Below are 24914 nucleotides of genomic sequence, written 5' to 3'. Positions count from 1 at the left end.
CATGCCCCCTTCATACATGCTCAAGTTCTTTCAAGGAAAAGCTCTTCCCTTACCTGTTCGTAGCCTTCTGTCTGTGAGTCAAACAGCGCGCATTTCAGGATACGTCTCAGTGGACGCTCCACATTAAGACTGTCACACGGAGTTCTTGCACCTCTTTAAGAACAGATGAAAATCAGGAACTTGACCGAAACCACAAGATAGGTCGGCTGTCACTGCCGAACTGATCAGTTAGAACTTACTTAAGGTTGGGAAATGGAAGCAAGGAGGAAGAGATGTTTGGATCTGCGTGGGTGTCCGGCTGGCCTCTGTGCTAGTTTCTTTCCTTCAGTGATCCACAAAACAGCCTGGTGGATTTTTGTTTTTTTCCTTCTTGAAATTTTCTCCTCTCCACTCCCCTCATCGCCACATCATCTGGCAAATGAACAGCCAGGCAACAACCTAAATAATTTTCCTTTGTAAACTTTGCCATTGCCAAATTCAACATGTGGTGAGAGGTGAGAGCTGGGGGTGGTCACTGTGGTAGGGAGAACAGGGCTTCAGCTGAAACACCCTCCTGAGAGGAAACAGTTGTGGGAAAGGAAAAAAAAAAACCTCTCTACCCTTCTAGGCTCCTCCGGCTGGTCTAAGAATTAAACTGACATGAGACAGATTAACAGGAGAAAAACAAAAATTTAATAACATGTATATACATGGGAGAGACCCAGGAAAGCTTACTAACTCATGAACGTGGAAAAAACCACCACCTTAAATACCATCCTTGGCTAAACACAAGTGAGGATGTCAGGGCCAGAGGTTTGGGACTTCAGAAGAAAGGAAGGCAATTTACAGGAAGCTGAAAAAGAGCAAATGTTTGGTAAACAAATATTTGCTGGGCCATAGAAATGTTGGGGCACAGAGAGTCATTTTAACACACGTTGCTAGGTTCCACCCTGTCTTCAGCGCCTAGTTCGTATCCCACAGTTAAACTGTGGGGCTAGCTGCCTTCCTGGAGCAGGTTCTCTCTAAATTCTTTAAGGCTAATAGGGGGATGGTCAAAGGTTCCTGAGTCTTTTGGGCCTTGATTGTTGCCAGATCAAAATAATTAGCATGTCAAAGAGGTACATTTTGGGGTGGCACATTTTGCTCCCCTGACATTGTCAACAACGAGCCAGTGTAACAAGTGTTCACAAACAGGTGGTAATTGGGGCTGCCTGGAAATGTGGAATTGGCACTTGAGCAGGGAAGCATTTGGACATCAGGTAAGAGGTGCTGCTCTTGTCATTTTTTCCACATTAACTTTTCCATATTTGAGCATTACTGACAAACAGATCACGAGTAGGACTTCAGAAAAACTCTTCACACGTTCATCTTCTGCCGAGTGTGTGCTGCTAATGTTTCTGTTTTGAAAGTGCAAGGCAGGACCCCTTCATATTTTTAGTCCCTTTCAGGTTCTGTAATATAATTTGTAATGTCCTGTGCTCCAGCGTCTTCTCCGTTGAGTAATAGTGTGCAATTAGGGATGGAAGTACCCAGTCCTGGCTGCAAATCCCTCATCGAAGTGTGTGACTCAGAACCAGATAAGAAGGAAAACTATGCCCCGAAAGGCTTTTTATTAAGCTGCTGCACTGCAGGTGTGTTCACTTGGGTGGGTTCCAGGGCCACATTATGAGCTTACAGTTTAACATGTAACGTTCAGTTTGGCCTAAGAGGAGAACACACGTTTGCAGTTAGGATAGTCAGTAGTACTTACTTACGTGCTTACAGTATGCCAGGGATTGTTCTACATGCTTTATATGCACCTACTCTGTAGTAAGCAGTGTCCCAGGCACTGGTGATGAAGTAGTGACTAGCCGGGGGGTAAACATGTAGACATAGATAGAAGGACGACCCTCAGAGCCTGGTTGCTACCAGGGCACGCTGCTGAGTCCTTCGGATGTAAATGCTGTACTGATTAAATGGCTGACTTGGCGTTAACAGTCCCTAACTGCAGCTCTCAAGACTTCCCTGATTTATTGCAGGAGGCTCTGCTTATTCTGACTGTCTCAGGAACACCCATTAATAGTCCCTGTGCTCTCGTGCTTCTTGCCTTCTCTGTGGGGTGCTCCACGTATGTATGGAGCCTGACTAGGGTGGAAATTATCATTAAATTAAACCCACTGGAGCTGCTTGCTTTCCTCTTGGTACCAGGAGTTGCAAAGTCCCAGACCAGAGGGATAGCCCTACAGGTGGTCACCTGCTGGCAGGTTGTCCAGATAAGCGAGGTGGACCTAGTGTAGAACCCTCGGGGATGAGGAATTGTGGAGAGGTGGGGAGCTCATGGCCTTCCCCCCACCGGGGGGTTGGCTGCCACCCCAGGTAGAGCTTGTCAGGGCCCAGTGTGGCCTCATCTGTGGTTGGGTAGCGTTGTCAGAACCTTGGGTGCTGATTGTATGCGCCATTGTAAACACTTCCTGTGTTTATGTGTTTGAGCTCACTGAGTTCTCCTGCAGCTCCTTGGAGCTGGCTGGGGTCTTCTCCTGTCCTCTCCCCCACCTCTTTCTTCATAGGTGGGGAAGCTGAGGCCCAGAGATGTCGAGTTCATTTGTGCAGCTCCTGAAGTTGGAACGTGGACCCTGGCAGAGCAGCTCCTGGAGGCCGTGCTCTGAACTGCACTTGGCTCTCCTGGGTTCGCATGTCATTATCTAAATCAGACTTTTCAAATCTGTGTAGGCTGAACGCCTTGTGGGCCAGAATGGAACATGACTGCAACTGTGTGGGCTTGTGGGGAGCCGGTTTGTGGCCTCTGTTACAGCTGGTTGTGTTGGCAGGCAGCTGGGCAGGGATGGCCGGGAGGGCACAGCTGGGGGTTTACAAAGGAACACTCTTCTACAAGGACTGGCTCAGAACCAGAGGTGCATCGTCTCCCACATGTGACTAAGGAGCACTTTCCTTAGAGTGCGATCCGTTTACAGCCAGTCTACAATAAGAGCCATTTGAGGGGCAAATTTTTCTATTACGGATGAGAAAATAGAGCTTCAGAGAATTTGACTAAGTGGGTCAAGGTTCGAGGTGTCAGGACTGGACTTTGGAGCCAGAGTTTAGATTCAGAGCTTAGGATTCCTTCCCCAGTTTAGCAGCTGTTTCTTAACCAGATGAGCAGTGAGTGCTGGTTCGGTAACTCATCAGGCATCTGAGAGTCGGGTCCACTTGGATGGTCCTTGTTGGGAACACAGGAAAAGTGTATTTTCTCATCATGACATGCTGGTTGTGTACACACATAAAATTTCAGGCTGACGTGAGCACTGTCAAGAGAGTGATGGCAGGCAAGTAAGTGGTGCAGGTGATGATTATGGACGCCAGGACAAGAGGTGGAGTTAGTGGTTAAGGCTGTACTTGCCTTGGAATTGGGGGAGACGAACACGTACGTATCCAAGAAGAACTTGGTGAATTTTGTTTTGTTTTGTGTTCTCAAGATTGCACTCAAGGCAGATTGTCTGCCTTAGGAGAGCTTTTGACTGGAGGCCCTCACTGACAGTGGCGCCAGGGCAAGTCCTTTGGTTTCTCTCTCCATGTTTGGGAGACTTAAGAAAAACCTGGAGCTGCTGACTCTTCCTCCCTGGGCCTCTGGGTGGTCCTCCTTGCCCTCTGCTCACCTGGGGACCCTGAGGCAGCTCTGACTCTTTAAAGGTCATTATTTGTATACCTGACTGGCCATCAGCACCTCCTGGGGAGCTTTAATAATGCAGAGTCCAAGACCCTACTTCAAATGAATCAATTAGAATCCTTGTGTTTTTGACTCAGGATTCTATATTTTCAAAAGTAGCTGGGTGAGTCAGAAATGTGGCCAGATGTGGGGCCTCTGAACTTGGAACACTTGGAGGAACTTTTATCTTCCAGGCGGATGCCCTGGATGTTTGGTCTAGCTCACACCGGCTGCCTGAGCCCTTACCAGTTCCTGCCATAGCTTTGGACACCTGTGCAGACCTGTGCGCTGGAAGCAGAAATTGTGATGACCAGAGTCCTGGTAGGGTGGTGTTAATGAAACGACAGATTCATAGAGAGAACAAGAGGTAGAGAGTAAGACTAGATTGCCCACAGATTAAGTGAAACCCAAGGAGGAAGGAAGAGTATCAAAGGGGCTTATGCAACAAAAACAATGATGTCTGACTTCTCCTGGGGCCTTGAGTTTTATATTTCAGTCTGTCTTCTCTCATCAGTTTTTTTCCCCATTGAATGTCAATGGACTATATAAATCTTTTCTTACACTGTCTGCTGTTACTCCCTCTTCTTAGCAGGAATGTCTTCAGAGAGGTGTCTTCCTTTATTTATGCACCTCACCTTGTCACCCAGGTTTTGAAAACTGGCCCCAGGTGTCCCAGACTGTGGAGCTTATGGGAACGTGGGCATACTTATGGAAAGCTCAGACATAATTTAACACAGGATGTAAAGTTAAGATTTATCCTGGGCACCTTGTGGATATACTTAAATGTGCAGATTAGCTTGTACATACTTTTCTCTGTTAGAATTGGGAATAAGTATCTTGCTAATGTTTGCAAAAATATTTTATCCTGACAAACACTATTGATCATATCTTTATGTATTTTTTTAACTAGGTATTTTGTTATGATGATTAGTTTGGCTTTATGCAGCACCAAACACCAATTTCAATACAAAATAAATAATAAAATAATAATGATGATGGTAATAATGATAACAGCAATAATAAAAATATGTAGAGGGCATGTTCTTTGCTTTCAGGGTTTTTAATTATCAAAAAAAGAAAACCGTAATCAATGTTTTGTTTTCCTCTTGTCTGTGATGCTTTAATTTATGCTAAATAGTTCTATGTTCCCTCAACTTCTTCCCATTTTGTTTCGTGGAACCCTAGGATTAAAATACTGTAAAACTTCATCCTGATAAATCTCAGGATCCTCTACATACCCCCGATCCGACTGCCGCCCACAGCCCACCCCGCAGGCCCACAGACACACACATATTTCCATTCCCCAGCATTGTCAGTAATAAGACTGGTTATATATAAATGTCCCTTGTGTATTCATACTACAAATAGAGTGAGTTTAACGCATGGAATCTGCAAATCTGTTATTGTTTCCAGTCAGTTTCCATCCAGCCTGTCAACAACTGCCTTACAAGCTGGATTACTTAACTTCTATAAATGTCTGACTTTCTTCCTTACTCTGCAATCTATTTTTTTTTTTAAGTGAAAAAACAAACCTTATGGTTATTGCCTTATTCCTGATTTTCCCATTTGCTTCATTGGACAGTTAGACACACCAGGGCACTTTGCTTTTTTCCCACTTGCTGTCTTGGGGACTTATTCATGTTAGCTCTATACAATTATACCTTTTTTTCATGGCTTTGTAGGATCTCATATTGTTTTAGTCAATCCCTGTTGATGGACGTTTAGATAGCTATGAACATTTTCAATGAATCTGTTTTAACCATAGGAGCTATTTGCTGGGATACATCATTTTTAAAAAGTTAAAAAAAGAAAAAAGGCTTTACTGGCAGGTTATTTAGAATGGGGCTGAGTGTGTGTGTATTAGGTGGGGGGCGTGGTTGCAGACAGGAATCCACTGAATGTTGAGAATTTATTAAGTACACAGAGGATTTTAGTACAAGGCCCAGTGTAAACAGGAAAGTATAGAGAAATTTAAAGGGAGTGAGTTTGAAAGTTGCCCTCTAAAAGGATCTGGGAAGGAGCTGGTATCTGAAGTGGTTCTTGCTAGATGGCTCTTTTATTTCTAGAAGGGGGTGAAGGTCAGTCTGGGATGAAACAAATGGTGGGAGCAAAGGCACCGGTGAAGGAGAGTCAGCAGAGGTGGCTGAGACATAATTAATTGTCATGCTGAGGTGTCAGAACTCACTACGCTGTGACGTGCAAGCTTTGTGGTGAAATAATTAAAGATGTGCTTTAAAAGAGTAATCTGGTAGACAAACATGGAATGCAGACATGCCTTTTTGTGTTTTTCAATGTGAAGCATTAAATTCTGCCAAAGTCAGTGCATTGATTTGGGGTAGTGGAAGAGGGTGGCAGGAATTATGTCGTTAAAACATAATTAGTTGCTGTGTTATAAAACAAAGCTTTTTTTTGGTTTTGATTTTAACCTCTTGAAATGAGTGACAGGCACAGGAATTCATTGGCAACTGTGTGTTTACCTTAATCTGAGAATTTTAATTGGAGAAACAAATGTCTGGTACAATGTCTCCACCTTCTGGAAGACTGGCAGAAGTAACAGTTTATAAAATGAATTGATGTGCAGTATTTATAGATTTTGTAGCTGGCTCACAAAGCCTCACCTTGGGGTAGGCACTGATGTTGAGTTGAATACCTAGTCTCAGTTGAATTGCTCAACCAGATTTTCTGTGTTGTTAATATTAGATTAGATTTAACCTAAAAAATCAGAGGGAATGAATTTCAGTTGTTGATATTAGCAAAGAGTCAAAATTGAGAACTTCAATAGTCACAAAAACGAAATCTTCAGTTCATGTGTGTCCTTTTCTGTGTATGGTGTTTTGGAAAGATGCTTATAAAACAGAAGAGGGCATTTTCTTTTATCGCTCCAAGCTCCCAGATGTATCCTTTCTCATTATCTTTGTTTTGCTCTCGTTTGCTCTTAAGACTCACCTCAATTCTCAATATCCCTGAAACTGTCCCTGATATCTTGGTGGTGTTAGCATCCTTCCCACGGGACCTATGTTTTTGTATGAGTTCTAGCTGGAATGGGCAGTGGCTGTCCTTGTTGGCTGGTTTTGGTGTCCTCAATGCCCACTCCTAAAACAGGTTCTCAGCAACATTTGTTGAGTGAATGTATGTTGCCAACATAGGGGATAGTCCTTGCCTCTCTCCTGAGTATGTGCTCTGTCTGGATCTGTACATAAAGACAAGTGAGATGATGGGATTAATCTGAAAGCAAGGACTAGATATTTTTAAATAATATTATCCCATGGGCATCAAATCATCTAATCATTTGTATCTGCACATTCTTGGGCTCCTTTGGTAGGTTTTTGGACCCCTGACCTGTGTAACATTCGTCCTAGGACAGGTCACTTAGAGGAGAGCACACTGCTTTATAAGCACACTGGTTTATTTGCTTAGTATTCTAACTGCTTAGCTTTTTAGTGAGTCGTTAGAACAAGTTAGGAACATGAGCCTTAAGAAGTCACTGAGAGAAGTTTGAGCTGGGATGAGACTTTAGAATGTAGAGAATTAATACTTCATTTCTATTATGTTGATGAAAATAGTCAATCAACAATCTATAATAGGAATAGAAAAGAGTTTTTTTTTGTACCAAACTAAGGACTATAGCCAGGGAGACAGCCTCTCAGATAACTCTGAGGAACTGCTTGGGATAAGCATGGTTTTCAGCACAGTTTTATATCTTGTTAGAAGAAAGTACATCAAACAAGTGAGGGATACATTCCTTTAAGGTTTAAAAAACAAAAACAGACCAGAAGTCCACAGCGAGTATAGCCTTGGCACCTGGGAAGGGAGTCTTCTCATCAAAGGAGGACAAACATTGGCATCCCAGGAAGGGAGGCGTTGAACCTTTATATTTAAGATGGTCATTCTTCTGATCAGTGCATGCTTTTCTTTAATAATGGATAGTTACAGCAGGTGTGCAGTATGCATTTGATGGGTCACAAACAGGCTGTTCTAGCATAAAATTCAAGTCAACTCATGTAGAAGACAGAATGGCCTCCTAACCCAATATGTGAACATTTCTTTTATCAATTGGATAAAACAACTTTCCCAGAGTTGTTCTGATAAACAGATGTCGCTTGTTTATGCTGTGGTGACATGTGGGATGAACAGGCACTAGCAAGTTTAAGGGAAGCTTTTGTGGTGGTGAGACTTCAGGGAACTTGCCTGAGGTTAACCAAAATCAAGGGAAATGCTGTGGGTGATCTCATCCAGTTTCTTTTTCTTTTTTCTTTCATTATTTTTTTTAAACCTTAAGAGTAAGCCACACCTGAAATTAGTAGACTCGACCTTCTTCTCTGTCCAACAAACTGATGTTAGCTCAGCACACTTGTTTGTATTTCTGGTTTGTGTGAGGGTTGTGTGGTTATCTTTGGCCATTTAGTTTCCTTGGCGGTGGGACTGAGAAATTTTTTGTGGTCTTAGACAATTAATGCCGTAGAGAGCTGCATATATCTCTTTAGTTTCCATGGAGTACAGTGGTGATTCCTGTCTTGTTTTGTGTGGGCCAGGCGGCATAATCAGAATGAAGACTCAGTGAGGCTCTACAAAACAGGAACAGACTCACAGACATAGTAAACAGTCTTATGGTTACCAGGGGAAAGAGGGTGGGAAGAGATAAATTTGGGAGTTGGAGATTTGCAAATAGTAACTACTATACATAAAAATAGATTAAAAAAAAGAATTTCTTCTATATAGCACAGGGATCTATATTCAATTATCTTGTAATAACCTTTAATGAGAAAGAGTATGAAAACAAATATATGTATGTATATGTATGACTGGGACATTATGCTGTACAGCAGAGACTGACACATTGTAACTGACTATAAAAAAATAAACTCAACTCATAGGTTGAAAGATAGAGGTCTTAAAAAAAAAAAGAATCAATGAGGCTGAGTTTCTGTGTTCAGTCCTTGAATGGGCCATTCTGGGAGCTGTGTCTGACTGTTGCCCTTGTGTAATTCTGGGGGATCCTGAGGTGAGTTGAATTGAGGACATGTGGTTCCCCTTGTGTGACTTAATCATGACTGGGAGCCCACCGTCTCCTCCTCCAGGAGCCTTGTGGACCTCCTGTAGGAGGCATTTATCTAACTGTGTACTGTGAGTGACACCAGTGTCCTCAGGTGGCCCTGATCAGCCTGTTTGTTTAGTTGTCCACGCGAAGGCCTGTGCGTTGGGAGGGCACACGCAGCCTCCCTCTGTAGAATCCTGTTGAAATCATACCAATCATACATTTTGTACTTAGTAGTGTGACAAAAGATTCGTGATGGTTTTGCTGTGGAGGAGAGAGAGAATTAAAATTACAATTTAGATTATGTATTCCTTCAGGAAGCTCAGGCAAATAAAAACTCTTCAGTTTGGGTGAGCTGGGTTCATTCTTGTGGCTATAAACAAAACCGCTGGCAATGAGCACTAACCCAGAAACCGTTATCCACACTCCCAGGGAACATCCTTTAGAGTTTTTTGTTGCTAACTCGGCATCCAGGGGCTCATAGTTGGTGCTAGTAAACTGGACGGAAGAAGCTTCACAGTGGGGCTTCTCACTGATGAAACGGCTGATTCCTGCAGTCCTTTTTCCCTTGTCCCGAGCTGCTTGTTTAACTGGGTAACACACTCCTAATGGAGACAGGGATTTTCATGTAGGCTGGCCCTCGCTGTCTCAGTTTATACCTGTCCTGTCAGCTCAGCAAGTGACACCTTCTATTCTCAGAAGTATCTAGGTGTTCATCACAAATGATAGGCTCTTGTGAATCATAAGGGAATAAAATGATCAGTATGCATGATGGGTGGGCTTAATGTTCTCTTAACAGTGGGGATGATCTTTCATGTCTAGGAAAGACATTATTGAGGCTTTGGTTAAGAGGGCTTCTCAGTGCCGACCCCAGCCTTATTTGCAGTGTTGATACGGTTTGTTTGCATTCCCAGCATTTGATAACATAAATAATTAGCAAGGCTTTCAGTCGTATTAGTGATACCTTGAGGTGCGCGTTTCATTTCAGGATTGAGCCACAGTTAAAACTGGAGCTTCTGGACCGGACGGCCTGAGTCCAGGTCCCAGCGACAGCCTATCTGAGCCGTGCGACCTTGGGAACATTAGGATGGATGCTGGTGCTTCCTCAGGGGCTTGTCAAAGGGATGAAGGTAGTTGATACAGGTCAGGTGCTGAGAACAATGTCCAGTGTGTAGGGAGTGCCCGATAAAAGTTAGCTATTTTTGTTTTGTTAGAAAATAAGCGTTCAGTGTTGCAGGTACTAGAAGAGAGGATGTGAGGGACTAGGGTAGAAACTTGAGGCCTCCAGCAGTAGTGCAGGCAGATTAAAATCAGGCTGTGGTAGGTTGGTCTCTCCTCAGGGCACACAGCGGGAGGCCTGCCGGACTCCCAGGGTCATGCTGGTCCGCGACGTTGTACAGCCTCCCCCTGGCCTGAGCTAAGCCCAGTGCAGGGACAGAGGTCTGTCTTGTCCACCACATCTGAGGGCGGATCGGCAAGATTGTGTGCAGGGTTGTTGAGGAGGGTGAGGGAAAGCGGGTGCAAAGGATGACTCAGATTTCCAGTTCAGGTTCCTGGGCGGGTGGTGGTGCTGTTAATCAGGTTCAAGGGTAAGGAGCCTCCTTGGATGAGGTAGAGAGAGCGTGATGCAGTCCACATTTTTATGGTCCCTCACTACCATGCAAAATGAGATCTGTGTGTGCAGATGCGTTACATTATGTATGGCTTCTATATCACTGTACTAAAAAGATGTTGAAACATGTCTCACAGAAAAAGTGCATTGGATTTAATGGGGTTAAGAGGCCGTGATCTAGATGTATCCAAATTTATATAGTATAAGTGTTCTGCCCAATATTCATTTCCTTATATACTCATTTTTCCATTGTATTTAATGGTGGTATTACTCTACTGCATAAAACAACATAAAAAATCTAAAGACACATGTGATATGATTCAGGCTTCTTGAAAAAACACAGAGATAATTATTTTTGATAATTGACAGATGGCTTCAGTGTTATTGAAGGTATTTTGGTTAGGGCCAGTATTAACAATCTTAAGCTTTGGGTGTGATTTTTAAGGACTATTTAAAAACTATTAAAAACTTAAGAATATTCGAAACACAAGTCAACATGTGAATCCCATGCATTTCTTGATAAGTTAAAAATTTAATACTGACAGTCTTATTCTTCCCTCTTCAACTCTAATGAATGATTTTTGAAATCATCAAGTATATTTAATCAAAAAATTTTTTGTATGTCACTTAGGAAAGAGCAGTCAATATTTGCTCCATTTTCCCCATGAAATCGATGGTATTGCAGCTTTTTTAGTTTCTGTTCTTTTTACATTTGTAAGATAATTTTATAGGTCAGCTTTATTTTTTCAAACATTTCCAGCTTATATTTTTCTAGGCAGCTCCGGGACTGTTTTTTGTGTACATTAGCACTAAAGACGGCTGAAGAAATGCTGTGGGGAAGGGCTAGGCCATGTTACTATGTAATTACATGATATTAACAGAACACAAGTCATTTTCTTCAGTTGGTTCATGAATTTTATCACCAGATGGTGCTAGAGGCTGGGGCGGTAAGCAAAATGTGCATCTACCATATGTTTGATTTATGTTGAAATTTGAAAATGTTTGATCTTAAGAGACACTTACTTTCACATTTCACTTAGATATATCCCAAGATTATTTAAAATATGACATTAGGCATAACTTTTTTTTTTTTTTTTTACAAGGTTTGTGCCTAGTAAGTATTGATTTGATAGCTGTCTTCTTGTGGTCCGCCTGGGAGAAAATACTAATTTATGAGATTTAAGTGATCCCCAAGCTTTATTTTGCCCTTGTTTTAAGTTTTTTTTTTTTCTCTGTAGTATATCATAGTTCTCCACGGTGATGATAAAACTTATGTTTTAAGTTGTACTGTCTATGTACACTTCTGAGTTAGCTATGTAACTTAAATTTATAGACTCTCCTAGTTACTATTCCCTTAAAGCTTTAGTTGAGGAAAAAAATACTTGTATCCTTTTTGGAAATGAGAATAAAATGATATAACTGGTATAATGAATACAACAGAGTTAGTAATACACACATCAGAAGATTTTCTACAAGGTCAGTTTCCATTCATGTAAGTTATATGAATAATAGAAAAATTTCTTTTTGAAATTACCGGAATATGTATCCCTTTTACATAAAAGAAAGAATAACTATGTTATTTATTGCTGGCTTGAGAGGATCCTGAAATACTGAATATAGTCCAAAAGCTCCAGGTTAGAAACTTTAGATTTCAAATTTAAGATTGGTTTTGACTTAACTGATAATTTAGAAACAATCAGATAGAATTCTTGTTTTCTTCGGTATTAATGCAGTAGTTTGTATTGACTTATGACATTAGCGCAGTATTTCGTGTTATTCCTGTTGATATTATTTTAGTCATGTAAATGATTCTTTCTTGGTTGGCCCAGATAAGTAGTTTTTGTGAGTGCAATGTGGGCATAAAATACAAGCAGTATGATTTTGATGTTTTTGTAATACGGCTTTAAAGGGGGGGAAGTAATGCTTTCTTTCTGTTTCTTCCTAAGTCAATGTTTTAAGATGTCCCATTGATTTAATAATGAAATTTCAGTGGATAGGATCACCATTACATTAATTATACCCAGTAACCCAACAGCAGTCCAATTTTAGAAACATTATAGTGGGATTGAAATATTTTAAGGGCCTTTTTAGAATTGAGGCCTGAATTTTAGAGGATTAAATAAGGTCTAGGGTTTGGTAAATTCCAGAGTGCCGAATGGGATTCTAAGGTGACCGTGCATTTAACAGCCTGCGTGCATGTGTGCACGCACACACACACGGTAAAGTGGGTAATACCGTTTTTGACTGGGATATTTGACTGAGAGCTGTGATGTAGAGAGAAATAGGGGAAAGAGAGGATAGGACTTGTGTTGATGAGAGTTTTTTCCCAGTTGCAGTGTTGCCCTTTGTTTTTAATTTTTTGTTTTTGGTGGAGGATTAGGTATTGATTGATTGATTAACTGATTGTACTGAGGATTGAACCCAGGACCTTGTGCATGTCAGGCATGCACTCTAGTCACTGAGCTATACCCCCACCCCCACCCCTTCTATTTATATAGGATAGCTGTCACTCATCCTGGGTTTTATGGGGAGGGTGGAGAAAAGAATTAGCCTTTCAAACTGTCTTTTTACATTGCTTAGTCTAAAGCATGGCTATTTTAACCCAGCTAGTGGGTACCATTGGGGGTAGTAGTGGCTATTCCCGTGACCAACTGAGGTGTCTAGGAGTTTATTTGGAATTGAAGTCTTGATGGAGAGGTAGATATTTTGATAAAGGTCCTCAGATAATTGTTTTAACCCCTTTGCTACTGTCCCCTCTGCCCAACCTGACTCACCTGTTAGATTCCCTAATCTGTTCTTGAACCTCACCACGGCAGTCATTGTTAGGTTATCTGTGGCCCCTCCCCTCTCTTTTTTTGCTCATTTTGACTTTTTAGAGTTTTTCAGATTATATTCAAGTATCGTACTACTTTATGTGTGTGCGCGCGCGCACGCTTGCGTGATTTGTCCCCATTTCATCCACGAACATGCCTTCGCAGCTGCTTTTACTGCTTACATTCTTTTACTGCTTCCTGGCTCCTCATACAGGAATAGATGAGGCATCTAGTCAGTGGTCAGGCAGCTGCAGGCTTTGGAAAAGGATGAAGGCTAAGATTTAAAGGGTTACTCTTAAACTTTTTTGACTTGATTTATGCTATTCCTCAACTGGAGGTGTTATTTTTAAACTAATTGATATGCCTATTAAAGATGGGATAGAGCTTAAACAGAAGACTATTTTACTAATAGTTTTTCTAAAATAGACTATTCAGTGTCTTTTTAACATACTGTGTGTACATATCCACCATCTATGTTTCTACCCTTAGCATATGAGAATTCAAATACAGCATATTGGTATAATAACGGCAGGCGTAAGTTCAGAGTGTTTTCTCCAAAATCCACTTGTCTGAGTACTCATTCACACTTTTCTCCCCTCTGAAACAACCTAAGTTTAAAATCAGTTAGTTGAATTCAATCTTTCAAACACATTGCTTAAAAAAATTAAGTTGAACCGTCTCCTGCCTACCCCCACACCATACATGCAAGCTTTTCTAACAGGCATAAGACATTGATAAACAGAGACGGGATGATGACCAAAAATTGCAGGTGGTTACTAGGAGGAATGACAAGAAGACCTAGAAATCCATATTTACTCTATTGTATCTGCAATTAGTGAGCTGTGTTGAATGCAGCATTTTCTTTCCCAAATCTTAAGGCTCAGGGTTAGATAGAGCTCTCTATACTTTCTGTTCTCTCAAAAGTGGCTTCAGAGCATCAACATTTCCTGGAAGGCGGGTATAGTGCGCTGGCATTGCTGTGGCCTTTTCTGCCCTTGCAATCTGCTCCTTAAACTTTGAGCCGTGACCTCTGCCACTCAGCTGCCCACCACCTCCTGCTGATTTCACTTTTTGGCATGCCTTAATGTTTTTCTTGGTTCCAAATTATACCTTGATTTCATACCATTTCAGTTCTCTTTTCATCCATATTTTGATGGGCTCAGGCAAAGATAATGAAAAGACACATTTATTTACACTTTGTACATTTTAACTTCAACAAACAAGAGAAGGCCTGGTGGCCTTTAACTCTTACACATCAGTATAATCATAGTATATGCGGACCTCTGATCTTCTGACACTTTGCAGTGATCGGATGCTTTCGCTTCTGGTTCTGATATTTGATTTCTTGAATAGCCTTCTTGAAAATGAGCGACACATGAAAAAGTAAATTATTGGATCCAGGCACACGTTGCACTGCGGACAAGAAGAGTGTCATTTCTTTGCAGTAATACAGGATTTTGTGTGCCGATTCGTCTAAAAGTCTGTCCAAGTTACTAAAAGTAAAAGGAATCCTGCATAAGTGATAGGGCAGAAAGCAGGTAAAAAACACAGCCACCACCACTCTGATGCTCTGGTTATGTTTTCGCTTTCGGCTCGACTGGCTTATGAATTGCCGGCTGGATTTATGGATGTACCTGGATATGGCTATGTAACATCCGATCAGTATCACCAGCACAGCCACAAACAGGCAGCTGTTGACATAGACAATGGCCTTATGCCATTTCACTCCCAAGGGACTCTTAAGCTGGATGCAGTCATGAATATTTTCCCTAGTTGGTTGACCATTTGTTAGAATGATGTTTGGCAAGGACAGAACAGCCATGAGCACCCAAACACAAATAGATAAAACCTTCGTAAAAGTTATGCTGTACATGCGAGAGTCGCCAAATGGCTTTACCACCTTCAGGTAGCGGTCGATACTTATCAGCCCAAGAAACATGATGGAAGTATACATGTTTGCATAAAATAGGACTGAAGTGTATCTGCAGAGGATAAACTTGAAGTACCAGGGTCCAAATCCTGCATCGTGGACTATTCGAAAGGGAAATGTCAGCGTCATTATGAGGTCAGCGACCACTATGTTTTTGAGATAAAATATGAAGCTAGTTTTATTCCTAATGTGGAAGAAGATCCACACGGCTAGACCATTCAGCAGGATGCTTGCCACAAATATAACGAGGTAGAGCCCAGGCAAGACGATGGTGTCAAATTCGTTGTTAACGGTGGTGTTCATTCCTGGTCCATCGCTCACGTTACTTGCAGTGTGATTGCCTTGGCCATGCAGCTCATCATCTGTAGGAGAAGTGGGGAGACATCAGTGCTCCATGTGTGTGCTCCCCAGACTGCTAGGCTTCCTTACAGGCTGAAATCTTGCTGTTTTGGGCTTGTTTAAAAATGTCTTTAAAGAATCTTTTTAGTACATTGTTAATATTTTGAGTGGCTCAAGAATTGGTGCCCTCACCCCTAAATCCCATCCCTCTCCCCAAGTCCTTTGAGTAAGTTGTGAAATTTCTGGTTCTCTGTGCTCACCGTTTAAAAATGAAAATAAATATATCAGTAAAAATTATCCTGATTAGATTTTTAACTTAAGGTTTGACATCATTACAACTAGAATCAACAAAATCTGGGAGCACAAAACTTAAAATTTCATATAACAAGGAAAAATGGTAGCTTGTGATTATTCTTTTAGTGCAGTATTTGGCATGCTCTTTGAAATATCTTTTCTCTGTCTCTCTCAATTTTAAGCTGTTTAATCATCAGGAATTAGGAAAGAGTAAAACTAGTGGGTCATTTTGAATGTTTTGCTCATGACTTTCTTACAGTGCTTAAAAAACTTTAGAGACCATTGTCAGGAAGAGAAACAAAAAGAAACAATTGTTATTAACATTCAAATTCATTATCAAGGAGGACAATTATTAAAAATCATTGTAGGCTGGTACCTATTTTTATCTGTAAGACTAGATTATACCTATTGCATTTAGGATGTGAACATTTTAAATTTTGTGCTATTTTGGAATTTTTAGCTCATGTTGTTAGAGACCTATGCCTGCTGTATCATATAATCGATGATACAGTTTATAAACATTGGGATGTGCATGACAGCTCTGGGAATGGGCCTCTCAGATCTCCTCCTGTGGGGGGTGTAATTGATGGGCAACTCCAGCTCAGTGCTCTGAATCCAGCACCGTTTTCTTGCTGATGCCATGTTCCCGTGGACTGCTCCCAGCCCGTGACTGAGCACAGGAAGGATACTAAGACACGGCTGTTCCTGGGACGGTAGGGATTCCCCTGACCAGTGACTTTGGCTGGAGGACTTTTCATCAGTCTGGCCAAAACTTTCTTCAAACTGCACTGCAGTCTGAATCTTCCTCCTCTTCCCTCCACAGGGGTCAGACCAGCACAACAGTCTGCAATCCCTGCAGGCATTCCGACTCCCAGTAAATCTCTTGGCTCTTGTAATCCAGTTACATTTTGTCTTTTAAAATTTTTTTTTCAAACTGGAACTAACAATTTGCAAATGAACTTTTTGAAGTTACTTTTTGTAAGTTTACAAGGAAAATCATTTCTGAATTTTCACCTCTCACTAATTAATAATGTTTAATTACAGTCATGTTTTGAATTGATTTTGTTTTAGAGGTAAAACAGCATGAATTTAGCCCTCATTTCCCTACATGACAGGCAGTGTAGTGTATACTTTGTTCCTCTTTGAAGAACTGAACCAGGGATGATAGTTTTGATGATTAAAATTCAAAAACAGGTTCTTAAATTGCTGCCTGAAATGTAAACGTAGACTCTTCCTTAAGTAACCTTGTCCTCTTTCTGATTCTTTCTCTTTTATTCTCTGCTACAAGTGTTTTTAAAAACTGGTTTTCCTGGCTTGAATATCCTTACACAGGCTGTTAATTTATACCTGGACTAGCCTGTTACGATGAGACCCACAGTACTATTAAGCTTTACAAGTTTAAAATGACTGATTCAGCTGCCATCTATGTTACTGTTTCCAGTTTCAGATATTGTCTTGAACAGTATTGTTCAAGCTTACTTTGACTTAATGAAGTGTTGCTGGCTTGGCTGCTTCTGCACCACAAGATCCGCATGAGCGTCCATGCCTTTAGAAGCTTCTGAAGATGTGCAGTTTTACCTGGGTTAAGATATCTGCTTGAATTAATTTCCCCAATTTAACTACTAGCTGTTACTTTTCTATAACCCAGAGTAGAACCCTAAGGGAACTGGAGAGAGGAAAAGTAACTTTTAATTGGGATACGTAGTCCAGTCTGAAAAGGGGCAGCTGCATTATCTCCTGAAATGATGGCTGTGCCTTGTAACAGTTACTAAGGAATGATTTTCTCAGCCATCGTAGACGCAAATAGAATGGCTCCCAAGCTGTAGTGTACTAGACATGGACTGGTTCAGCCCTTTGTGCTGGCTCGCTGGGTCTGCTGTGCATATCCGTTGTGGAACCGGAGGACCCATACTTCTCAGGGGTGTTTAAGGATTTCGTGTCTGTTCATTATATAAAGTTTTAATTGTACAAACAAGCACCCTTAGTAAATGACGATCATTTACCGATCAATTATAGATATTATTAAAGATAATCTTAAATCAGACTGTCAAAAATAGTCCTTATATATACACTGAGTCATGAGGAATATCAGGCACAAGTGACCTGGTTCCAGAGTGACTGCTGACTGTTCTGTGGCTTTGAGACAGTCTGCTGCTAAACTTGCTGATTGCGTCACCTCACAGTATTTGCTTCCTTACTTTATGTATGGGATTGCCTTTTTTTTTTTTTGGAGTTGGAGGTAATTAGGTTTATTTACTTATTTAGGGGATTACCATTTTGGAATATAGGACTTTTTAATTCAATGGAATAGGCTTGGACTTGATGATTGCAAATGAAGTAAATTGCACATCAAGCTGCATTAGCAGCTTAAATTAATGGTTAAAGCCCATCATGGGTCATTCTATGAAATAATATGGCAGTAACGAAAAAGGAAAACGGTTCCTAAGAAGCAAGAAGAGCCATCTGTGGGTTGCTCTGGATGGTTCAAAACTTAATGTAGAGAGCTTTGTATGACACTGATTTTTTTTTTTTTTTTAAAGAATTAAGTCTACGCCTTCTTTTCTGTCAACTACCTGCATTGTTTCTTCTCTTCTGTACCATTGCCCCAGGTTTTTCAAAGCCTGTGGGTTTGTTCAGAAGCATTTCTCTGCACCGTGCTCCTGCTCAGGAACGATGACCATTAAGAGCGAGTGGCTGTCTTCGCTCCGGCGGTTTTGTCTTGTTGTTAGTCACGGTCAGTAAAGAACTTGGCCGAGTTAGGGAACATTTTATATGGCAGGTAGCTTAGTGATTCAATTAATAAAAATTTGAAGCTGTTTTTTCAGTGTAAAGGGTGTTCTCTCACATCTCACACACTCCTTGTTTACCGAGATGTTGTTCCCTGGGTTGTTCAGCGCAGAGCTTGATTACAGAGTGATAACTGAGGGTCAGATTTCCTTTTATTATTTTTCTCCCCTGCCCCCCGCTCCTGCTCCAGCCCCTTTTAAACTAAATTAACAAAAGCAGTGATGTAAGAGCTCTAGTTCCATGGTAAATCATCGTGCTGTGGGAGTCGTACTGTGGAGGGTATGCTGGGGCTGCCGGCTGGGGCTGCCTGTGCTTGTGTGTGTTGGAGAAACGCATATGATTTGTAGCCAGAAGTCTCACTGGCCACATGTGGCTCCTGTATTGGACAGTGCAGATAAAGGGCATTGCAGAAAGTCCTGTTTGACAGTGCTGGTTTAGCCACTTCATGACTTTGTGAAAAGGAATAAATAGCAGCGTTTGGCTTCTGAGTGTTAGATGCCTTGCAGACATTTCAAGCATAGTATCTAGTACTCAGCAGGCATTCACTCTGTAACTTCGGGTGCTGGTTACAGTTTGTCTCATCGATTGCAGTCGCATTACAGACAATCGAGGGGGAAAGAATCTTGGTCCCATTTCCTTTTGAGGAAGCAACATGGTTGCTCCTTGGGGCGTGTCACACTTTGGCACAAGATGTGAAAGTATCAACAATAATGTCGCTGCTCTACCTGCCAGGCAGGAATGAAACACCAGAGTCATGCACATTACAGGGTGTCACTGCCTGGGCACAGCTGCCCTGGCACGATCATTTTCTAGTTGCCCAGTAGTGTGAGTAGATAATGGTCTTTGTCCTCTTAGGGAACCTTGGTGAACCTCAATCTAGATTATTACGTCTGGAAGGTAATATATACTTTAGTTTGGATATAAAAAGACTTCTCCAGTTGTTATTAATTTAATCTTTCTTGTCCTTTTAGAGGTGGTCTGTAGATGAAACAAAGCTTAAAATGAAGTGATGGCAAGTTAAATTTCTCTCAGTGATGCCATCCTGCGTGGTTGCTGTTTTACATCTAATGAAAGGCAAGGATAAATGCTGGTTTATTTTATTAGTTGGTTTGGTGGCCCCTAAAACCCACGAATTGCCACATAGTGTATATATCAGTTATTGAGCAAGTAAGAATTTCTCCCCCCCCCCTTCTTTTTTAATTTTTCTTTTCCTGTGGCTTACCTGGTAATTTTGCAAGTGTCAAGTTGAGCCCCATTCTTTAGTTAAGATGGGCTATAAGCAAGAATATGTGTCAGGAAACACTCGGGGGCGATTGAGGCAAGGGTTCAGCATAGGTTATTCCTGGTTTGATTTCTGGGGAAAAAAGAAAAAACAAAAACAGTTGGGTAGGAGTTTGAACACATGGCATTTTGATCTTTTCTTTTAAAAAATGAAAAAAATACACATATATGCCTCCATGATTCAGAAAAAGCATCTCTTTGGATATGAACGGCTGTAGCAGACAAGAGCTGTTCATTTTCACATCCCTTTCAGCCTGCCACAAAGCACAGGCCATTTCTGTGTATGCTTTCCATCTTAATGCTGCTGAGTGCCCTGGGAAACTTACTTCACATCTCTGTGATTCAGTGTCCTCATCTCTGAAATGAGAATGATGATACTCTGCTATACGATTGTAATAAAGATTATGTGAGATCATCTGTAGGGCACTTGTCAGAACCTGGGTCCAAGGATGCACTCAGGACATATTAGCTTATGTCTTCCCATCCCTGCTTCTAACTCATTCCCCCCTCAAGCCTCAGCTCATGTATGCATCTATGATGAGACTTAGATACAATTGGAGACTATTAAAAAAGTAAAAGATCTAGCACTGATACATGTAAGAGTGTTTTATAAAGCTCACATGCAATCAGCATCCAATTCTTCCTGTAATGTCCAGAGTTCTAGTTCTGGTTTGACACTTACCAGTTGGATCTCCTCCATCAGATCACCTGGCCTTTCTAGAAATGGACTGAAGGACCTAAAACATACCCATCAGGACTCAGATTTACATGGGCTTCTGTATTTTCCTCAAACATAGATCCCCATTAAGAACTTTAATATCATTTGAACATTTGCCTCTTAAGTCCTTGTGTTTCTTTGTGGTAACTATAGAATTTGGCTAGGAATAATTAAATTGCCTTTGAGTGACTGGTGTGTGATTTTGTCTAAATATCTTATTTTTTTCTGACCTTCAGATTCCTCACAACCTTTTTATAACAATTACCTGAGATCAGGCGGCGCATTGAATGCTATAACACATTTCCCCCACTCCTCCTTCAGCAGCCTCATCTGGTTGCTGTGTTCTGACTTCCTTCAGGGGTTGGTCAAAGAGAGAAGAAATCGTGGGAACTGTTTTGGAAAGTGTGCCGCTGAAGGCAAACGTGCGTGTATGGGACGGCTCTAGGGGAAGTCACACTCATGAAGCGAAACCGTGTGAGATCCCCAAGTCCCCTCACTGGCATTGCTTGTCTGCCCCACCCCTGCAGAGGGACCCCAAGTAACCTCGTGCCCCCAGTACGAAGCAGTCTTCTGGCCAGGGTAAGCAGTTACATTTGCTGAGTCAGCAAGGAAAGAGGACTTGGGAGGCAAAAGGTGTGTGTAAGAGTTGGGCAGCACGTGGAGAGGCACTTAGCCTCTACTTCTTTGTTACTTTGTCCTTTTCTTCTGTTCCCTAGTATCATGTGAAGTTTAGATGCTGGATTTATTAGTAGATGTTAAAAAGGGTTTCCAAATTTTCAGAGATTCCCTGCACCCATCATCTCATTTGAGAGTTAGACACTCCATCCCTGCCTCACCTGTAATGGCTACGGCATGTGGCGCATGTTGGGCAGTCAGAGGCTACTTCCTGGTTAACTGGTCACAGACAACGATTAGGTCCTTAGAGTCCCTCCTTTTTGGGTGCCAGTGTTGCGGTATTTTTAAAGGAAGACAAGGCTTTTTTTTTCATCTATTAAAGTTTACCCAGGAGAATGATTGAGGCGATTTTCTAAACTTTATAATAATGATCTTTCGATTTTAGTAAACATAGTTTTCTTGAATCCAACTTCTCATGGAAACATTTCAGGAAGTTTCCATGAAAAACACATCTTTAATTTTATGTTCCTCTGCGTGCAAGTTATGTGGTTTTCCCCTTCTTGACTTCACTTAGACCTTACTGGATTACAAGGAAACCAGTGCGGCTTACCCCCACTGAAGGAGAAGCAGTGTCTAGAAGTGGGGGAGCCACAAGCAGCAGTGAGAGAGCAGACAGTTAGCCAGTAAGGAAGACACGGAAAAGAATCTGGGAGAAAATATTTGCATATCACATTTCTGATAAAGGATTAAACTCACAGTATACAAAGAACTTGTACAATTTCCTAATAAGAAGAAAACAGCATAACCAAAAAAGTAGTCTAAAGATTTGTTTAGACATTTTACCAAGAGCACGTGAAAATATGCTCAACATCATTAGGGGAAGTCAAATTAAAACCACAGTGAGATACTACTTCACATTTACCAGAATGGCTATAAATAAAAAAGACAACAACCAAGGCTGGCAAGGATGTGGGGAGAGAGGAATCCTCATAGGTTGTTGGTGAGAATTTAAAATGATATGACCACCTTGAAAACAGTTTAGTAGTTTCTTAAAAAGTTTAACCTAAATTTTTTACCTTATGACCCAACAATTCCACTCATAGATAGTATCTACTCAAGAGAAATGAAAATACATGCCCATGCGAAGACTTATATACAAGTGCTTTTAGTAGCATTATTCATAATAGCTGAGTTGAATCAACCCAAATGTCAACTGAGGAATGGGTAAACAAAATGTAGTGTAATCACACGATGGAATAGTACTCAGCAATAAAAAGGTGTGAAATGCAGCTATAATATGGCTGAATTCAAAAACACTTTGTTAGGGAAAGAGACCAGGTACAAAAGACCACATACTATTTAGAAGAACTGTCCAGAAGAGGCAAATCTGCAGAGGTGGAAAGTAGGTTAAAAGGGCTGGAGTGGGAGTGGAGATTACCTATAAGGGCATGAGGGGTTTTATGGGGGTGATAAAAACTAGATTATAATGATGGTTGCACAACAATTTACTAAATTTACTAAAAGTCATTGAATTGTACATTTTAAATGGATGAAAATTATGGTATGTAAATTATATCTCAAAAAAGCTAAAAAGGAAGAAAGAGTACACAGAAAAAGAAAAAAGGAAGAGAAACAGCAATTCACTGTACATTAATGGATGAGTTAAGACCAAGGAAAAGTATTTAATAAGCACATTCCTGTCGTCTCGAAAAACATACTAAAATGCAAAGTACATTTAGCACGAGTTCGACCCCTTGAAGTAGGTGAGGGGCGCTGCTTAGTGATCTGGATGATTCATTTATTTGTTTTTTCTATTAGAATTGAGTCCAAAATTCAAACTCTGGTTATAAATGACAATTCGTACTTTGGTGGGGGATCCATGTTCCCATTTTCTTCATTCATATTGAAATTATATGGAAGAGTTGGATTTTAATTAGTTCAGACATAGTATTTGAATTTTCTGGAGTCAAATTTGTTTTCCAGGTTTGGGAAATGAGATGTTTTATTTTCCTCTACCGGCTTCTGAGAGTTGTCTCTTGCCTCCTGCATCTCTTTTACTTCCTTCTCTAGATGAACTGCTTACCCAGATCAGGCCACAGTTTTTCATTTTCTTTTTCTCAAGAGCGTTCGCGTCTCCTTGGATGCTCGGCCATCGCCTCTCTTCCATAATCTTACTCCTCCTTCCCCCAGACATCAGTCCATTGTGTACCTTGGAGCGTGCTGTCTCTCTGTGTTCCTCAAACTCAGCATCTCTAAACTTTGACTCTTTTCTCTTTCTTTGTAACAAATTGTCTTCCTTTCATCCTTGTTTATGAATATTTTCTTCATCTCTTGGTGGAGAGGTTGGATAGCTCACCTAGTCCATCACTGACCTAGGCGTTCTCCTTCCTCTGTTGCAGTAGCATTTCTCTGCTTTCGTCCTCACCTGGCTCCTCCCGTCCCCCGGTGGAGGCCCTCCTAGTCTCGTGTGTGGTCCTGCACTGACCTCTGTGGTCTTCCTGCTTCTTACCTCTTTCCTCTCAAATCTCTCCTGCTTCATGTTGCTAGATTCTTCTTTCTGTATAACCCATGTAGTCATGCTCTCTAAGCCTGAGTGTGATATGACAGGGGAATTCTTGAATTACAGTTACTAATGAAATATAAGGAGTTATTTTTTTTTTTTAGGGTTGGAGATCATGGAGTGTGGAAGCCAAAAGATGCTGGGTCCTGTTGGTTAAAAGTTGGCACTAAACTTGGGGGAATCTGCTTATCTTGTAATTAATCCTCTGAGTCAGATGACAATAGTATCTACTCAATAGAATCATTATGAGGTTAAATTAGAATACATATTTATAAATTATGTGCTTTGTAAATGTAGTTTTTCTTGTGTTATTTCCATTAGTCTTTGCCTAAATGACATTCAAGATCATTTTTGTCTGATCAGGAATTCTCTATTTAGCCAGACCGTTGCGTCTCGAGGGGCATGCCTTTTGTTTAGCCCCCTGCTTTTCTTCTTTCCTGTTCATACTCTTAAGTGACCTCCTTTCTCCCCCTCTTTCCATACCTTGGAAATCTCTACCTCTCCTTCAGTGTCAACCGTTATCTGACCTTTTCCATAAGGTCGTTTACTGAAGGTCTACTCATGTTCTAGGCCCTGGGATTGTAAAGATGAGGAGGCTAAGTTTCTGCCTTCAAGGAGTTTAGAGTCTAGTTGAGGATCCAGAAGTAAACAGACCACAGAGTAAAGAATGAGAGGTTGGGATGCTTTGGAAATACAGAGGTGTCCCCTAGTGGGGGGAGTGGAGATCAGGGCAGTTCCAGGGCAGCTCTGATGCTAGGTTGTGGCAGGTTTGCTGAAGGCCCAATAGGAAAGGAGCATGTGGAAATGCTGAGTGTGGCCCACGACAACCTGCTGTTACCTGGTGGGGAGATGGTGATGGCCTTGAGTGACAGAGAGGCAAATTTGAGGCCTGTTGAGAAATTGGTGGCTGACTGGTGTTGGTGCAAAGGGAGGAGGAGTGTTGTGGCCTCCAGTATTTGGCAGTGGGTGTTGGTTTCCTTCATTGATGTTCAGGCCCAAGAGAGGAGGAGCACATTAAAGGGTGGGTGGAGTTCAGACTTCAGTTCTTTGATTTCAGGATGCCTGTGTAGTATCCATGTAGAGATGTCTGCTAAGTAATTGAGGATAGAGGCCTGGAGCCTGGGGAAGTGCTCCTGGCTGGTGCTGTAAATTTAAGGTCGATAGAAGATCAGTGATAGAAAAAGCTATGGGAGTGGATGAGATTGCCCAGGATGAACCTGCCTGGTAGACTGAGGACAGGAGAAGGCTGACCTTGATGTTTTCACTGAG

The 24914-nt window shown here is 41.4% G+C and overlaps 4 protein-coding genes and 1 long non-coding RNA gene across 7 annotated transcripts in view; 2 read left to right on the top strand and 3 right to left on the bottom strand.

Moving 5' to 3' along the window:
- The window catches only part of P2RY14 (purinergic receptor P2Y14), a 50003-nt gene extending 49733 nt beyond the window's left edge, over positions 1–270 (bottom strand). The window contains 2 exon segments of the mRNA XM_032486357.1: positions 54–153; positions 240–270. The gene's annotated coding sequence lies outside the window, so the exon portion shown is untranslated.
- The window catches only part of GPR171 (G protein-coupled receptor 171), a 67317-nt gene extending 66488 nt beyond the window's left edge, over positions 1–829 (bottom strand). For 2 of the 3 annotated variants that reach the window (XM_032486337.1, XM_014562942.2), the window contains exon 1: positions 54–828. The gene's annotated coding sequence lies outside the window, so the exon portion shown is untranslated. Of the gene's footprint in view, positions 1–53 lie in introns of all 3 variants that reach the window. The other variant, XM_006189089.2, reaches the window with a different exon arrangement.
- MED12L (mediator complex subunit 12L) overlaps positions 1–24914 on the top strand; it is a 292633-nt gene that overhangs the window by 154033 nt on the left and 113686 nt on the right. The gene's annotated exons all lie outside the window — the stretch shown is intronic.
- The window catches only part of GPR87 (G protein-coupled receptor 87), a 22517-nt gene continuing 11892 nt past the window's right edge, over positions 14290–24914 (bottom strand). Inside the window, 3 exon segments of the mRNA XM_006189091.2 lie at positions 14290–14534; positions 14536–15413; positions 19694–19825. Of these exon segments, the coding sequence (XP_006189153.1) occupies positions 14370–14534; positions 14536–15413; positions 19694–19727 (1077 nt within the window). The 5' untranslated portion in view covers positions 19728–19825 and the 3' untranslated portion in view covers positions 14290–14369.
- Positions 23759–24914, top strand: part of LOC116665759 — a 26867-nt gene continuing 25711 nt past the window's right edge. The window contains exon 1 of the long non-coding RNA XR_004322425.1: positions 23759–24611. This is a non-coding gene — a long non-coding RNA (uncharacterized LOC116665759). The remainder of the gene's footprint in view (positions 24612–24914) is intronic.

This window comes from Camelus ferus, chromosome 1 (genome assembly GCF_009834535.1).
Source record: "Camelus ferus isolate YT-003-E chromosome 1, BCGSAC_Cfer_1.0, whole genome shotgun sequence".
In the NCBI taxonomy this organism is placed as follows: domain Eukaryota; kingdom Metazoa; phylum Chordata; class Mammalia; order Artiodactyla; family Camelidae; genus Camelus; species Camelus ferus.
Note: the sequence above shows the minus strand (reverse complement) of the source record. Positions and strands in the feature narration are given on the sequence as shown.